The sequence below is a fragment of the Xyrauchen texanus genome, chromosome 13, assembly GCF_025860055.1.
Source record: "Xyrauchen texanus isolate HMW12.3.18 chromosome 13, RBS_HiC_50CHRs, whole genome shotgun sequence".
In the NCBI taxonomy this organism is placed as follows: Eukaryota; Metazoa; Chordata; class Actinopteri; order Cypriniformes; family Catostomidae; genus Xyrauchen; species Xyrauchen texanus.
This window is the reverse complement of record NC_068288.1, coordinates 9,301,248-9,319,093: the sequence shown is the minus strand read 5'-3', so window position 1 is coordinate 9,319,093 and position 17,846 is coordinate 9,301,248. Positions and strand designations below refer to the sequence as shown.

At 37.8% G+C, this 17,846-nt stretch overlaps 1 protein-coding gene across 3 annotated transcripts in view; it reads left to right on the top strand.

Annotated features, from left to right (window-relative positions):
- The window catches only part of LOC127653626 (choline transporter-like protein 2), a 30,891-nt gene extending 13,378 nt beyond the window's left edge, over positions 1 to 17,513 (top strand). For 2 of the 3 annotated variants that reach the window (XM_052140362.1, XM_052140363.1), the window contains exons 6-22: positions 1,366 to 1,479; positions 1,744 to 1,804; positions 4,835 to 4,958; positions 5,963 to 6,046; positions 6,278 to 6,390; positions 6,483 to 6,614; positions 6,755 to 6,854; positions 7,080 to 7,172; positions 7,459 to 7,543; positions 8,581 to 8,843; positions 9,639 to 9,733; positions 10,082 to 10,185; positions 10,959 to 11,032; positions 11,119 to 11,189; positions 11,316 to 11,404; positions 12,189 to 12,273; positions 13,311 to 15,809. In XM_052140362.1, coding sequence (XP_051996322.1) covers positions 1,366 to 1,479; positions 1,744 to 1,804; positions 4,835 to 4,958; positions 5,963 to 6,046; positions 6,278 to 6,390; positions 6,483 to 6,614; positions 6,755 to 6,854; positions 7,080 to 7,172; positions 7,459 to 7,543; positions 8,581 to 8,843; positions 9,639 to 9,733; positions 10,082 to 10,185; positions 10,959 to 11,032; positions 11,119 to 11,189; positions 11,316 to 11,404; positions 12,189 to 12,273; positions 13,311 to 13,843 — 2,220 coding nt within the window. In that variant the 3' untranslated portion in view covers positions 13,844 to 15,809. Of the gene's footprint in view, positions 1 to 1,365; positions 1,480 to 1,743; positions 1,805 to 4,834; positions 4,959 to 5,962; positions 6,047 to 6,277; positions 6,391 to 6,482; positions 6,615 to 6,754; positions 6,855 to 7,079; positions 7,173 to 7,458; positions 7,544 to 8,580; positions 8,844 to 9,638; positions 9,734 to 10,081; positions 10,186 to 10,958; positions 11,033 to 11,118; positions 11,190 to 11,315; positions 11,405 to 12,188; positions 12,274 to 13,310; positions 15,810 to 15,850 lie in introns of those variants that run through there. The other variant, XM_052140364.1, reaches the window with a different exon arrangement.
- Positions 17,514 to 17,846: the final 333 nt, after the last annotated feature.

The window sequence follows — 17,846 nt, the reverse complement described above, 5'->3', positions numbered from 1 at the left end:
TTCACGTGTGTTAGCTTTGAGACCATCTATGTGCTTAATACACTTTTGTCCCACTTTATATTAGGTGTCTATAACTACTATGTACTAACATTAAAATACATACAATACAATGTATTTATTGTGTAACTACATGTTGTTTTGCAAAAATCAGACAAGATTCACATTTACTGCTACTGTGGTTGAGGTATGTGTAGGTTTAGGGAAGGGTTAAATGAATACTTCACCCAAAAATTAATATTCTCTCATCATTAACTCACCCTCATGCCATCCCAGATGTGTATGACTGCCTTACTTCAGCAGAACACAAACAAAGATTTTTAGAAAAATATCTCCGCTCAGTCGGTCCATACAATGGTGATCAGATATTGTAGCTACAAAAGTCACATAAAGGAAACATAAAAGTAATCCACATGACTCCAGTGTTTAAATCCATATCTTCAGAAGCAATATAATAGGTGTAGGTGAGAAACAGATCAATATTTAAGTCCTTTTTACCCTAAATCTCCATTTTAACTTTTACTTTAAGATGTAAAAGTGAAAGTAGAGATTTATAGTATAAAAAAAGGGACTTACATTTTCATCTGTTTCTCTTCTGAATATATGGATTTAACCACTGGAGTCATATAGATTACATGTATATTTCCTTTATGGTTTTTTGGAGCTACAAATGTCTGATCACACCTGCATTGTATGGACCTACAGAGCTGAGAATTTTCTTCTAAAAGTCTTTGTTATTGTTATGCTGAAGAAAGAAAGTCATACACATCTGGGATGCATGAGGGTGAGTTAGACGAGTGTATTTTAACAGTGTATCTACAGATGTCATTAAATGCAGGCACTTTTAATGTAAGTACAGTATAATGCAACAACATGTACTTACATAATATGAATATTGTATCAAATGCTTAAGTACATAGCAGTTAGTCACCTAGTATGAAGTGGGTCCCACTTTTCAAATTCTCTTTTTAAGAAAATCGACCATACATATTGATGACTCATCCTGCATTTATGGGTGAAATCCATATTTTTGTCATATAAATTACTCTCTAGAATGTGAATGTCCCTCCCACTAATACCGCCTGCCTCTGAGTAGCAAAAGAACATATCAAATCATAGTTCATCGCTGTGGTGTAAAAATAAAGGCTATTGGCTATTTTATAGGTATTATTGCTATGATTTGATATGCACTAACTTTCTGTTTCGAAAGGAAATACATCAACACAGGAAAAAAAAATTATCAAGCCATTTAATGGGGTCCTTATGATTTTTGGTTCAAATTGTATTTTTCCTGTATTATGCATTTAGTAGGACCGTGTAATTACACTTTTTGTCACAGACATGTCACAGCCTTGTTCATTATGGCAGATCTGTGTGGAGAGGTGTCCCACTAAATTCATGACTTTAGTGAAGGCTACAGGAAATAAAGATGATATGGAATACTACAAACAATTCTGCAAAGAGGGATTTGACAAATCCAAGGTAAGTTCTGGAGAGGACGAATAGGCATCACATCACAGAGGTATTTTCAAAATACAGAACACTCAATTATTGGATCATTGAGACACATTTACATTTAATCTGAGAGGTGTTAGAAGTGTTGGAAGTTATTGCAATGGGTCATGGTAGTACAGCGGTTTATAGTTTGGGATAGCAACCCAGAAATACAGTAGGTCATTTACTTAATCCTAATTGCTTCGGGGAGACTGTTCATGTAGTAAATTGTGCTGTACTTTTCTTTTCCAGACAGCTCCTGAAATCCTGAAGGATGGCTTGTGCCCTTCAATAATCACACCCAGCAAGCCTTGTAAGACATTATGTATTTCTAAATACTAGTGTTGGGTTTGAGTCCAACTTAGTCGAGTCCGAGTCAAGTCCGAGTCTTTAAACTATCTAGTCCGCGTTGAGTCCGAGTCCAAAAGGGGATGAGTCAGACTGAAGACCGAGTCCATAACAGGCCGAGTCCGAGTCAAGTCCGAGTCCGAATGAGTCTGTTCAAGAATCTGAATTAAAATTGTAACTGTTAACTCAACATATTTGAAGCTTATTTTAACCATCACAACTAAGAAAATAAATTTGTCTATATAAATGCAAAAAACAAATAGATCACAGATACTGTTACATCATACATCAGTTTCTGTGAGGGTATGTGCATCCTTACTAGGACATTTTTATCATTCAACAATGATAAACCATGGTTCACAGGTAAACTCAGACAGCTTCATCATGCCAAAGAGGATGCTTACAGGGGTGGGGATAGAGTCTTGTATAATCAGGCCAGGAACACATTGAATAAGGAAATCAGAGTGGCTAAAAGAAGATACTCTGAGAAGCTGAAAAACAAGTTTTCAGTGTGGAGTGGCCTGAAACAACTTACTAATTACAGGACTCCTACCCCCAACCCTGTGGTGGACCAACGACTGGCTGACGACCTGAATGTGCTCTATTGCAGATTGTAAAGTCCCAATTTCACACCCCACACACACTCTGTCCTTCATTTCACACAAACATTAACACTTCCTGCAATCTGTCAGAGCAGTCTGCATATAGAAAGGAGGTTGAACGGCTGACTGTCTGGTGCAGTCAAAACAACCTGGAGCTGAACACGCTCAAAACAGTGGAGATGATTGTGGACTTTAGGAGGAACACCCCAACATTGTCCCCCCTTACCATTCTAAACAGCACTGTGGCAGCAGTGGAGTCATTCAGGTTCCTGGGCACTACCATCTCACAGGACCTGAAGTGGGAGATACACATCGACTACATTGTGAAAAAGGCCCAGCAGAGGTTGTACATCCTTCGCCAGCTGAGGAAGTTTAACCTTCCACAGGCGCTGCTGATACAGTTCTACACAGCAGTCATTGAGTCTGTCCTCTTCACTTCAATAACTGTCTGGTTTGGTGCAGCTACGAAATCAGACATCAGAAGACTACAAAGGACAGTTCGGTCTGCTGAGATGATTATTGGTTGCCTCCTGCCCCCCCTTCAAGAACTGTACACTTCCAGAGTGAGGAAAAAAACCGCTGTCTCCGGCTGCCCTTTATCTCGCTCTCCCGCTGATTAGCTGATTCAGCGATGTCCTCCTCGTCACACTCCTCCCCCCGCCTGATTCAGGCCAGGGCACCTCTGAAGGGGAGACGCTGCCGCTGGTCCTCATCTGCTCCTCCACCCTCTGGCGGACTCCAGCTTGCGCCTCCCCCGGCAGACGGCAGCAAGTCCTCCGGCTCCTATCCGACAGAACCACTCCTCCCCTTTTTCGGTGGACGGCAGCGGTTCCTCCGGATCACGGCTGGCGGCAGAGACCCCTCTGTCCTCAGGCAGACGGCTGCGGCTGCTCCCCTGGTGGGATGGCAGCGGCGAGGGCTCTGCGACAGCACATCCCTCCTCCCTCCCGGGTTTCGGCACCACTGTAGCAGTTAAAGGATTGGCAAGGAGGAGGCGGGAACTGGCTGAACAGTCAACATAAAGGTTTAATGATATAAATTAACTTATAACAACATAAAACATAAACAAACAGACACACATGTAGCGCCGCCATGTGCGTCTCTCTCTCTCTCTCAAACCGGCGTCTCCAGCTACCCTTTATCTCGCTATCCTGCTGATCAGCTGATTCAGCGCCGGGCCGTGCACCATCATGGCCCGGCCACACCCCCTCCTTGTCACAGTAATTAATTAAATACATTTAATGTGTTTAATACATTTAATAAATGGTCATTATTATGGGCATTATTAAATGATATTGAAACATTTAATAATGCCCATAAAATTAAATACAACAACAGAAAATAAAAACAGAAAAGATCATATACAATTCAAACAATATTTATATGGTACAGTACTACACTTCACACTTTTCATTCCTCCTGTTGTGTCCAGATGTAGCCTACTTCCCTAAAGTCAACATACATTTACAAGACATTTCATTCTTTTCACATTATATTTAGTACAGATAATAGGTGAATAGAGACTTTTCCCCTCACTTGTGTTCTTCATTGTATTTTCTGACTTTTTTTCAGTTGAAACACAAGTGCCAGCTTTACAGATAACACACAGAGGTTGTGCCACAAATATGCGACAAACTTAGTTGTACAATTTCCATCATGGTCTATTTCATCCGTCATATTGGATAAAATTTCACTGATATGTAGTACATTTTATTGATATAGTCAACATTTTCAGTTTAGTAAGTGTGAATCTGATAAAACGTGTTCTATTTAATAATTTGCAGAGTTGGGGAACATACTTTTAAAAGTGTACTTGCATTATTTATATTTCTGGATAAGAGCGGCAGAGCACGTCTGACGAATGGCAATCTCTTTCCTGCACATACATGCAGCACAAGCGCGAGGGCAAGAGAGTTAAAAAAAGTACTTCAAAAGAGTGCGCGTTGCTGCTCTCAGCCAGAATAATCACACGTAACAAAATATAGGTGTGAAAACTGATGCGCAGTATCAGATAAACAGAAAAAGCCAAATTGGAGACACTTTTTCAGGTCTGAAAAAAACATATGGTTACCCTGTGTTACATTATTTTTTGTTTGTTTGTTTGTTTTTCATTGCATCACAAATGCCATGGACTCAAACAGACTCGTAAAAAAATCCCAAGCACGAGAGGCTCGAGTCAGAGACAAGTCCAAGTAAAACTGCATCCGAGTGCGTGATAAATCCAAGTCTTTAAAATTGGACCAGTGACTTGAACTCGAGTACCCCACCTCTACTAAATACATCTGTCTTACATTGTAGAAATGACTTAAACTACTATGATTTAACTTCAGTCGTCTACTTTGTTGCACATCAAATTGCCTTATATTTTGGGCAATTTCTACCCTGTCTTTCAGTCACACAAAGATGCTTGCCTGCTCTAGAGACCTTGAAAGGTGGTGTAGTCGTGATTGGCAATAAAACTACATTCATGGATAATGGAGAAAATATAAATGCTACAGATCTGCTTGAAGCCTCAAAGTTAGTGCAATTATATGTTTGTATGTGGTGTTGTGTTTTGTATAGCATGTCATGTTAATAATTTAGCATGTTGTTGGGTGTATGCAGTAATGGTAATATTAAAGGAATTGTGAATATTCTCTCATCATTTACTCACCTTCATGCCATCCCAGATGTGTATGACTTTCTTTCTTCTGCAGAACACAACTTATGATTTTTAGAAAAATATCTCAGCCTTGCAGATCCATACAATGCAAGTGAATGGTGAACAACACTTTGAAGCTCCAAAATGCACATAAAGGCAGCATAAAAGTAATCCATAACACTCCAGTGGTTTAATCAATGTTTTCTGAAGTGATCCAATTGGTTTTGCATGAGAACAGACCAAAATTTAACTTCTTTTTCACTGTACATCTTGTCATTGCAGTCTCTTGGCATAATCATGATTTCAAGCTTGATTACACTTCCTAGTGGTTGATGCTTGCGCAGAACGCTAGATGGCGCTAAAGGAAGTGTAATCGAGCTTGAACTCACGATCTCAAGAGAACTCAAGAGACTGCTGATGTCAAGATTTACAGTACATGAAAAAGGAATTATATTTTGGTCTGTTCTCAATGAAAATGGATTGGATTGCTTCAGAATTAATTGATTAAACCCTTGGAGTCTTATGGATTACTTTTATGCAGCCTTTATGTGCTTTTTGAAGCTTTAACTTTTTGGTTACCATTCACTGACATTGTATGTACCTACAGAGCTGAGATATTCCTCTAAATATCTTCATTTTTGTTCAACAGATGAAATAAAGTTATATCTGGAATGACAAGAGGGTGAGTAAATGATGAGAGAACTTGTTTTGGGGTGAATTATTTATTTAATATGTAAGGACATTTTTGTTTACTTTGTGCTTTAAACAATTATGGTAGTTTTTTGGGTCACCACTAGATTAACTTTTAAGGTCATTGGAAGCCTGGTTTAATTTGATGCCACATAGTGAAGCATGATTATCATAAGTGTTTGTTTTACAGGAAATCCAATGTAGTGGTTGAGGCCCGGGCTGTAGCCATGAGGATCTTTGAGGACTATACGCAGTCCTGGCACTGGATAATTCTGTAAGTTTGTGAGATTCTGGATTCATTTTCTATGTTCTCTGCAACAGAACACAGGTGTTAACTGGTTAAAGTTGCTGCTCAATTTTTGTCTTCGGTAGCATGTCTTCATGTTTATGTACCATTTAGCTTTCCAGTATGGCAATCAGATTTAACATGAGTGACCTCTAGATCTCAATGAATTATGAATGAATTAGAAAAGCATTGACCAAATCTCTGTGTGGTTCTTTTCAGCGGTTTGGTGATCGCCATGCTGGTCAGTCTGATCTTTGTTCTCCTCTTACGTTGTCTGGCTGGAGTTATGATCTGGGTTATGATCATAATGGTTATCCTTGTCATTGGATACGGTAAGACTGTTGTATTCTGAAGCATCAAAGGGATATTTCACCCAAAAATGATTTTGATTTACTCATGATGTTTATCTCCTGGATTTCTGCAGGGATTTTCCATTGTTACATGCAGTACGCCAGTCTGAAAGGACTGGCTGGTTCTGATGTCACTATCAAGGATTTGGGTCTACAGACAGACTTCTCTGTATACTTACAGATTCAGCAGACCTGGCTTGCTTTCAGTGAGTGAGCATTACGTTAGGAACACGTGTAATTCATCAACACTTGAATCCTACCAGTTTTGTTGTAATGTGGCACTTCATTTTTTTGTATTCCTTTGCATTTTATTGGATTGTTTCCTGTCCTTTTTTGTCTGACACAGTGATCATTCTGTGTATCGTGGAAGTGGTGATCATTCTCCTCCTCATCTTCCTCAGAAAGAGGCTCCTCATTGCCATTGCTCTCATCAAAGAGGCCAGCAGGTTAGTCCACCTTCCAACTGTTGAGCAAACCTTGTGTTTTAGATCTGTTGTTGGCTTTGTTTGATCTAATTTGTCCCATATTTGAGTACTATGGTACCATTAGTCGTCAAACAGAAGCTTTATTCCTCATCTGATTGATTAACCAAGGCTTAAAGTCATGAAATGATAATGAGGCTAACAGGGAGTGTTAGAAATGAAGTCGTAATAATCCCATCTATTTTTCAGAGTCATCGGTCATGTGATGTCATCATTGTTTTACCCCCTGCTGACCTTTGTCCTACTGTCTCTGGTCATCGCATACTGGGCCATCACCGCCATGTATCCTAAAGAAAATGAATGGCATAATAACATATCATGACAAACAAACAAAGCACTTGAGAGTCTTTTGCCTCTAAAAACCAAAAGTGTGCTACTTACACTGTGGTTGATGCATTTGTTGCTGTTATCTTGCTCTGAGCTGCAGTAAACATCTAAACTATCATTATGTCAAAAACAGTCTGTTTTAAGATATGCTGGGATGTTAATGTTAAGATTACAGGTGTTTCCTGTTGCCATGACGCTAAAGTTGAGCTCTATTTTTATGAAGTACTTGACTATTATTTAGATTTTTGTCAACTTCCAATGAGCCAGTGTATAAAATTTATAATACTACTGAGTGTGCATATTCCAGAGACTCTTGCAAACCTGAGGTAAGTGCCCTTTTGTTCTCAATACTTAATATAAATTTTGTTGTGTCTCTTTATAAAAACACTTATGGTATTTGTTAGCTAACTTCAGTTGGCTCAGTCTGATTGCACTGTGAATTCGGCCACAGGAGGCTGAAATTGATTTGGGTTTACCAATATTTGACCCAATGCCCCCAGTGGCCGAAGCTGGAAGTGCTGTTGACCAGTTTCTGGTTGAAATATGCAAAAGGTGGCACCCAAAGCGAGTTAGTTAACAGGAATGCATATTTTATTAACTCTACCTTCTAACCTCAACCCTAAACTTAACCGTCATTGGAGTAAAAGTTTAATTTTAGAGCAAAAATGCAACCTCTGAATTGCTCTCATCATTGTTTACAAGACTGTAATTACTTCCTAGTTTCAATGAGAGATTTTCCTTCTGTGTGTGTACAGAATACAGTATATACTCCTGCTATGAAATGATTGACAAATGATAGCAACACAGCAGCGTCTCGTGCCTGCAATCAAGAAACATGCAAAAATGCAATGCCAATACTTTAAACTGTTATTTGTTAGCTACTTTTCTCAAAGAGATTATTCACCAGGGAAGTATTTTCATCCGGCAGTGTTTAGTTAGCTGCCGTTGACAGAATCGCCATGTTTCGTTTATGCCCGTCTAAGCAACTTTCTATCTGGACTGTAATATACGGGTCACCCCAAGATCGCCAGAGTGAATATAATTACTTCCTGGTTTCCATGGGACCAGAACCCATGTCTTGGAGATTGTTCGCACAACGAGATATCGTCGTGCAACAGGGAAAGTTGAACATGAATTGATGCAACAATGTCTGATGGGGTATGGCGCTTGTAAGTATTTCGTCAGAATGGGGTCCATTTCAGGGTACATGAACATTCGGAAGCAGCATGTCGATTGTCAAAGTTCTGCAGGCACATATTTCATGTGGGTCATTATATGACCAATTTATCCTGTTTGTTATATTGCAAGACTTCATAATCAGAATTCATTTCATGAAGATGCATTCATTTGATTCTCTTCACAGACTTTCAACAGCTCAAATATCACCACCGAATGCCCCGATGCTGAGTGTCTGTTTGCATTTTATGGAGGAGAGACGTTATACCACAAGTACCTGATTCTGTTCCAGTTCTATAATTTATTCCTTTTCTTCTGGTGTGCCAACTTCGTGACAGCACTAGGGCAGGTCACGCTGGCAGGGGCTTTTGCATCTTATTACTGGGCATTCAAAAAGCCTGATGACATCCCTGCATTCCCTGTCTTTAACTCTTTGGGACGGGCCCTCAGGTCTGTGATTAACACTTTTAACTTTCATGTTTGACCACCATCTTGTCCTCTTATAGGGATAGTTCACCCAAAAATGAAAATTCTCTCATCATTTACTCACCTTCATGCCATCCCAGATATGTATGACTTTCTTTCTTCAGCAAAACACAAAAAAATATTTTTAAAAGAATATTTAAGCTCTGTTTGTCCTCATTATTCAAGCGAATGGTGACCAGAACTCTGAAGGTCCAAAAAAAGGCTGTATAAAAGTAATCCATACGTCTCCAGTGGTTAAATCCATATCTTCTGAAGGTACGGGTTAGAAACAGATCAATATTTAAGTCATTTTTTAACTGTAAATCTACACTTTCACTTTCACATTCAGTCTATTGGATAGGGCAGGTTAAAGGTAGAGATTGATAGTAAAAAAGGACTTAAATATTGAACTGTTTCTCACCCATACCTATCGCTTTTGAAGACATGGATTGAATATCTGGAGTCATATGGATTACTTTTATGATGTCTCTGTGTCATCTTTCAACCTTCAGAGTTCTGGTCACCATTCACTTGCATTGTGTGGACCTACAAAGCTGAGATATTCTTCTAAAAATCTTTATTTGTGTTCTGCAGAAGAAAGAAAGTCATACACATTTGGGATTGCGTGAGAGTGAGTAAATGATGAGAGAATTTTTAATTTTGGGTGAACTATCCCTTTAACCACTTTCTATGGCCATTTCTTTTCATTTATGAACATAAACAATTTATTTTTAAAATAGATTGAATTTATGGATGCACTCTCTTTCATCTTTTCTTCAGGTATCACACTGGCTCTCTGGCATTTGGGTCCCTCATTCTCGCCATCGTTCAGGTTATCAGGGTCATATTGGAGTATCTGGATCAGAAACTGAAAGGTTTCATTGCTTTGTCTTTTCTTCATTATTCAGTTTTAGTTTACAGACCTTTCAAACTCTTCACTTGTATCACAATAGTACAACCATGTCCACACCAGCAAAACAGGATTTTTTATTTTTAACATTACCAAAACAATAAAAGCATAAATCGTTTATTAGATCACCTCAGCTGACCTGTTTTGTGTTCTAATATTGTGCATGGATTGACTTCTGAAATATGTTTAAAACACCAAAAATGGAAGATGTTCTAATATTTTCATATGGCAATACAGTATGTTTTGTTTATGGGATGTACCCTGTGTGCATTCTTTTAAGACTTGATTGATAATTTACATTTTCTTTCTCCAGGTGCCCAGAACAAGTTTGCAAAATTCCTGCTCAGCTGTTTAAAATGCTGCTTCTGGTGCCTGGAAAAATTCATCAAGTTCCTTAACAGAAATGCCTATATCATGGTACATGCATTGTCATTTTCCTTTTGATGACCTTTTGACCTTGTTGCCGCTTCTCCACGGACAAGGTGCTGGTGCCTAATCTGGAACCATTCTGCATTTCCACAGCAGAAAAAGCAATGCTGGAAAAAATCCACACTGGCCCCTGCTGGTTGCAATCCAGGATGCATTTATGTCAAAGGCCACTGAGCATGATAATGTCCACAACATTTAACGTTTTAAAACAACAACTAAATCTGGCAAGGCTGACGCAAAACAAAACTAGATTGCACCTTTTATAGCCTACAAACCTTCTAGAAATGTCAGATGCAACATATGTTCAGATGAAGGACATATTGTTCCTATGTATTTTGCGTTGCACAGTGGCACTAGCCATTTAGTTTCCCCATCAGTTTAAAATAATACCATATGTATGAATAGTTTGCCATATTTTTAATGGCTACTTACTTATATAACTTATGCCATTGCATCAAATGCAGCTTGTTATGGCATAAAGATGCTGTTAAATGTGTTCTTAAATCTTATAAGAATCGTTAAAAAAAAGACTGTAATGCGCCATGAGTGTTTGTGGGCATGTAATGCGGAAATGTAGTAATTTAAGTCATAATTCACTCAAATCAGAAGTAACGCAAGCTAAACACTGGCATGAGCACCAGCACCGGGAAAGCAGCATTTGTGAATTCTTTCTGACAAAGGAGCATCTGTAGTGCTCATTTTAGTGGTGTAGCCACTGTTAAACCAAAGCTCAACTTTAATCAGGATTTCTGTCTTGTCAGGTGGCAATATATGGCAAAAATTTCTGTACGTCTGCCAGAGACGCATTCTTTCTCCTGATGAGGAACATTGTTCGGTAAAATCTTTGAACTGTCCTTTTGAACTTGTATAAATGAGCAGACATACTTCAGTATTAAAACCCTAACTTTTTCTCTACCAAAGTGTGGCAGTCCTTGACAAGGTTACAGACTTCCTCTTATTTTTGGGCAAACTTCTCATCGTTGGAATTGTGGGTGAGTGATTGGACTGACGTAGATTCGACATGAATCCATAAGTTGTTTGGGTGGAAATGCCTTTCTACATTCCAGCTCTCTCGTGTGAAATATTATGCACTAACACTTTTCTCTTCCTCTTCTCAGGAATTTGTTCCTTCTTCTTTTTCTCGGGGAAAGTTAAGATAGTAGAGGGAGCCACTCCATCCCTTAACTATTACTGGGTACCTATATTGGTGAGTGAACAGAACTGGAAACTTAAAAGGATAGTTCACCCAAAAAGAAAAATTCTCTCATAATTTACTCACCCTCATGACATCCCAGATGTGTATGACTTTCTTTCTTCTGCTGAATGCAAATTAAGATTTTTGCAGAAGAGTATCGCAGCTCTGTAGGTCCATACAATGCCAGTGAATGGGTACCGAACTTGTAAAGCTCCAAAAAGCACATAAAGGCAGCGTAAATGTGATCCACATGACTCAAGTGTTTAAACCATGTCTTCTGAAGCGATATGATAGGTATGAGTGACAAACAGATCAATATTTAAGTCCTTTTAATTATAAATTCTACTCCCTGCCCAATAGATGGCGATATGCACAAAGAGTGTGCATCGGCAAAATCAAAAGAAGAAGAATGTGAAAGTGAAAGTGGAGATTGATACTAAAGCATTGGAATTAAGCATTGATCTGTTTCTCACCCACACTTATCGCTTCGGAAGATATGGGTTCAAACACTGGAGTCATATTGATTGCTTTTATGCTGCCTTTAAGTGCTTTTTGGACCTTCAAAGTTCTGGCCACCATTCCATTGAATTTGATGGACCTATAGAGCTGAGATATTATTCTAAAAACCTTCATTTGCATTCAGCAGAAGAAAAAAGTCATGCACATTTGGTATGGCATGGGGTGAGTAAATCATTAGCGAATTTTCATTTTTGCGTGAACTATCCCTTTTTCTAGTCCAGCATTGTCAGTTTTTCTACTTTTAGACTGTGCTATCATTGTATCCCCCTGTTCGCAGACGGTGGTGTTTGGCTCCTATCTGATTGCCCATGGCTTCTTCAGTGTATACGCCATGTGTGTGGACACACTCTTCCTCTGTTTCTGTAAGTGTGAAGCAGCTTTATTTATTTCACAAGATAAATAGGTAATGAACAAATCTGTCTAACATGTTGTCAATGTTTTGGCTGTGAACAGAACAAGGATTCTGGTAAATAGTAGCTGTTGTGTTTCGATTTTTATTGTACCTAGTCTCTAGTGTTGGATGATGTGTTTCACAGATGTTGTTATTTTATTCTCGTCATCATCGTCGCAATATATTTCCTCAAACTTGCTCTTTTCCCTATCTTTTAACTGTTGTTCTTTCCTCTAACGCAACTGAGCGCAACAGTGATAGGCCACTTTTTCAGCAGCCTGGGATTTTTTCCTGTAATTGTCTCCATCAGCATTTCAAAACATTCTTCAGTAAAGAGTGCTAATCCATGAACCAAACCAACCAGCTCTAAAATGAATCACATCTTTACAACCTTTGATTCAAATTTTTAGAAAAAACCAAAGGAACAAGAGTGTGTACTTAACGTCTTTTATGAAGTAATTAACTACTAAGTTTATTGGAAAATACTACAACATATACAAATATATTAAAGTTGTTTGAGAGTGTAAGGAGTCTGACTTGATTATGTCATTTGTGACTGGAGTGGGTGGTCACTGCTCGGCTCTTTCAGGGAGATTTCCATTTCCATGGTAACAGCGAATTCTCTGATTGGTGGATCACTCTTTAGGATTATGGGTAGTGTAGTTCTTTACCCGGAATTCAGCAATTAAATGTTTTTTTAATCGAGTTGAAAACACATCGTTGAATATCATCATTGGACAATTTGATTTGCAAAATTACAATTTTCTATGACAAAAATGAATGGGATTTATTCTTCAGGAACACTTCTGCTGCGCTCTTTGGTCTATTTGCATATCTTAAATGCTTGCTGGGGCTTTTGCTTTGTGTCTAACCATTTTTCCTCTCTTTCTCTCTCTCTCTCTCTCTCTTCAACATGATTCCAACCAATCATGTGTGTTTGTCCTCCTTTCTGCTACATGCTCTCTCAAAACACTAACATTTAAAAACAATAATGGTCACAAACTCAAGGCGAGGACTTGGAAAGAAACGACGGCTCCTCCGACAAGCCGTTTTTCATGTCCCCTGAGCTACACAAGATTTTGTCTATTGAAATAAGCACAGAGGAACCAGACCATGCGGAGACACCTGTCGTACAGGTACAAGCTGAGGAGGAAGTCCCACTGCAGGAGAACGGAGAGGTACAGCTCAAACAGCAGGCCGTTTTAAAGCAGGGCCAAGAAGAAGAGACGCCACTAAATCAGGAGACCCTCACTGAAGAACCACCCCAAGAAGCACAACCTCTAGAGGCGCTTACAGCTACAGAGGAGAAACCTGAAGAACCGGTTACAACCCAAACACAAGAGCCTGAACCGCCACAAGTGGTCCCACATCAAAATGGACCACATGAAGTGAACGCTGATGACAAGGATGAGCACGTGGCCCAACCACAAGCAGAATCACCACCTCAGGAGGAGAACCTACAAGAAGAGGAACCAGAGGAACCAAAGCCTCAAGAAAATGGACCTCAGGAGAGTGAGACTCTGCTAACCCCTCAGGAGTAGCTGTACAAAGATCAGTGAAGTTGTTAAATATTTCAGAGTAGCCAGTCGATTTCATTATGTTGGGAACTGTTGCACTTTTGTGGCTTTGGGAAGCCATTAGTATACATTGGAAAGGACCTCCCGTCATTTGAGTCGTAATGTTTACTCAAACAATCAGATGAGATTTTGAGAACTTTCTTGCTCTTAATAACTAAATCATCACTCCTCATAATGGATGGCATGACTCTTAAATATGACGGCAACTGGCGTGTTCTCACAGTGGGTCTCGTTCACTAATAATAGCGTCGTTTTCACTTTGTGTACAGAAAAGCTTCTCGTACAAAATTTTCACTGGATACATAACCAGTGTTTAAGTTACTCAAAAAAGTAATACACTACAAATCACAAACACCTTCTCTAAAATTGTAATTGGATTACTTTGCAATTACTTAGTTGGAAAATGTAATCACATTACTAATTACTTTACTTGAAAGTTACTTTCTACAACACTTCTGCTCGACAAATTCAAAATGTCAATATTTCCTCCTTGTTCGTTTTTGCATACTAGTCATCACTAAGCACAACATGTTTCTCCTTTATAATGACTTGTTAGGGGGCGTACATTAATGTTATGGAAACGCACACCGACGTATATATGAACATAATACATTTTTTTAATGCATTTTACATAAATATTATTTTTGAAATGTATGAATAAATCTAATTAAATCCAGTAACTGTAATCAGATTACAAAAATTTAAAATGTAATCTGTTAAATTAACCTACAGTAATGAATTACTTTGTAATCAGATTACACCCACATTGTTCACAACAGATGTGTTTGCACATACATTTGTTGCTCTTGTTCTAATTTACAGTAGATGAATCTGGATTATTCTAAATGAAGGTTAATAATTAGCATAATATACGCCCCAGAAATCTCCATATAAGGGATTTCCGCACAACCATTCCTGTGCAGAAATTCATCACTCTCTGCGAACGTATCCTTGTGCTCTCTAAAGTTGCACTCTTGACTTCGAGAATGCGTAGCAAGATTTTCGACTAAAGCCAATTGTGCAATTTTCCAAACTAGTTGAAACACAATAAACACATTTTATATAGGCCCTTCGGTTTTACACACAAATTTGTGTGTACAAATGATTAGCGAATGAGACCCAGTATGAGCTGCTTAGATAGATGTAAATTGTTTAAGTGGAACTAAACCCCATTAGATATGCCTACAAAGCACTTGTAGAATGTGACTGTGTTTGTGTTTTGTATAGAATGTTTTTATATAAGGATGTGTAAAAGTGTAATGTAGGTGCTCGACTTGTGCCTAATTATTGTTGCGTATCAATGTCTTAATAATATTGAAGAATGCAAAAAGATTTCGCAGTATCGCTATGTTTACAGCAACGACAGAAAAAAAATCCTGTTTACAGTGATAAAAGCCAAGACCAAACAATGTCATTTTGTAAGAATTTGTGCACATATATCTGAAAAACGTGTTTCCTAATGTGACTTTTATGGTGGAGAAAAAAAAAGAAGGAAAAAAAAACTTGCATCACAAGTAAGTCGGCTTCAAAACAATCAAATAAACAAAATGTACTACCCTTATATTGTACATTGATCTGCTGTGGCAGGTATTGTATTGACAGATTGCAACCTTTTCAATGCCTGATATTTGTCTCTATTTGCCTCTCTATTGCCTCTTTTTCTACCTCTGTGCTTCACTTTTCTCAATCTTTGCATGTTGTTAATGTAATCTCCCAGTGCTTTAATAAATTTAACTCTCTTTTTTGCTACTCCTGCTGTTATTTATTTCTTGGCTAATGTTTCATATTATATATTTTACTTAGTAGCCCCAAAAAGTAAGCCTATTTGCACACCTAGATATTTTGTATCTAATGCAATGAAATTCATATACTATTAAGTGTGGCTTAAGTGTCTACATTTTGGGGGGTCCAGTAGACACTTCAAATGCAAACAAATCATACTGTTGTTGTGTGTTGTCTCAAACTGAATAGTGGAGGATCTTGAACGCAATAATGGTACAGCGGACAGACCCTACTTCATGCCAGAGAGACTGCTGACCATCCTCAAGAAGTCTAATGAGGGGACGAAAACAGTAGACTAAAAAATAGAGAAGACTGGTTGAAAAATAGAAAGAATTGTACAGACATAGAAAGAGATCTTCTGTATGTATCTGTTCAAACTTGCACTGATCATTTAATGGCAGTTACGTGTCATAGAAAACATGACAATAGGCCTTATTCACGCTAGCGCCATCTTTGATTGTAAATGGAATGACAACGAGGCTGTGAGGGATAGTCTCTTTAATGGCACGAACGGTATAAAGCTCCTAAATCACATCGGATTTCCCACAACTCGTGTTTTCTAAAGTTCTTTGTACTTGTTCTTGGAAATATTTTGTCAATGTTTTTTCCGTGGAACGATCCAAAAACACTTTAAACTGCAGTACAGCCCATTGAAGATTCTGTCGATCCCTCACAGCCTCTTTGTCATTCCCATTAAAAGTCAAAGATGGCGCTGGCATGAATGCTAAAACGTATTATCAATATATTTTGTTGTTTGCTTATTACATTGAGATTATCATGTATTTTGTGTTGTACTTTGTATATAAGATGCTTTATTTAGCAAGTACGCATTTTTTTTAGACACGTTCAACCAAACACAGTGACATACAGTGCATTTAATATAGGGTAGGGAGGGTTACTTTTGAAATGTATTCCACTACAGATTACAGAATACATGCTGTAAAATGTCATTTGTAATGTATTCTGTTAGATTACTCAAAGTCAGTAACATTCTAAATACTTTTTAGAAGTTTTTTTAAAGACTAAATACTCTGCCAGTACAGTAAGACAAAATACACATGTTAAAAATACATTCTCTGAAAAACCTAAATATCTCATGCAGTCCATGTTATTTCTAAAACAAGATCAATCTAATTGATCTTGTTTTGAGGATTTTTAGATATTTTTACAGGAAAACAATACAAAAATGATTATCAACATAAGATTTTTGACCTAATATCAAATGTCTTATTAGTAAAAAACCAATTATGATCCAACGTGAATTTTCTTGATTAAAAAAATATGATAGTGCCTGGTAAATGGCTAGAAATAGCTTACAATTTACACAAGGTTTCTTTCTGTTTCTTTTGCTCCAAATTTCATACTTACTTCTCTGTCTGCCCCCCACTCTGTCTGTATGTATGTATGTATATATATATATATATATATATATATATATATATATATATATATATATATATATATACACATACATACAGACATATCAGTTGGCTTTTTAAGTTCTCTGGCAATTGAAACTATGAATTTTTGCACCATGTTTATGTTCATAGTGTCATTTTATTAACTTTTTCTCTCGTTTTAAGAGCTATGTTCTATGTAATGCATAAATAAAAATTCTTAATTAAAATAAAAAATTATGTTAAAGTATGAATGCATTAAACAAGCGTTGGATACTGTGATGTTTCATCACATTAATGTTTACTCGTTTTTATAACGCGGATATTTTAAGTCCTTAAATGTATATGGAATACATGGAAGCTATTAATTTTGATAAAAGACAATAAAATGTTACAGCAGCGTTATCAATGCTTCCAAACGTGTCGTGTTTTTCTTTGTTGTATTGTTTGTTGGATGACGTAGGAGCCGCTTAAGAAGCTTATTAATATTAATTAGGTGATGCACAATGTTGCGGCGCCTTCACGTATTTTACGTACTTCATATTCATGAGCCAATATTTCGCCTGCCAATAAGTACACAATTTGTTCAGTTACCAAGCAACGCGTTTTAGAAATATATGAGCCTGCCCTGCGGTGGGTACGCAATCCGTACAATAAAAAGACAATCCGACAATAAACTTTAGAATAATCAATATTCACAAAAATGTCCAGTACATTTATCTCAGAGGGAATAAAGAGCCATGTCCATGATCAAATTTCAAAAAGGGATATTAACATTTAGTGGTATG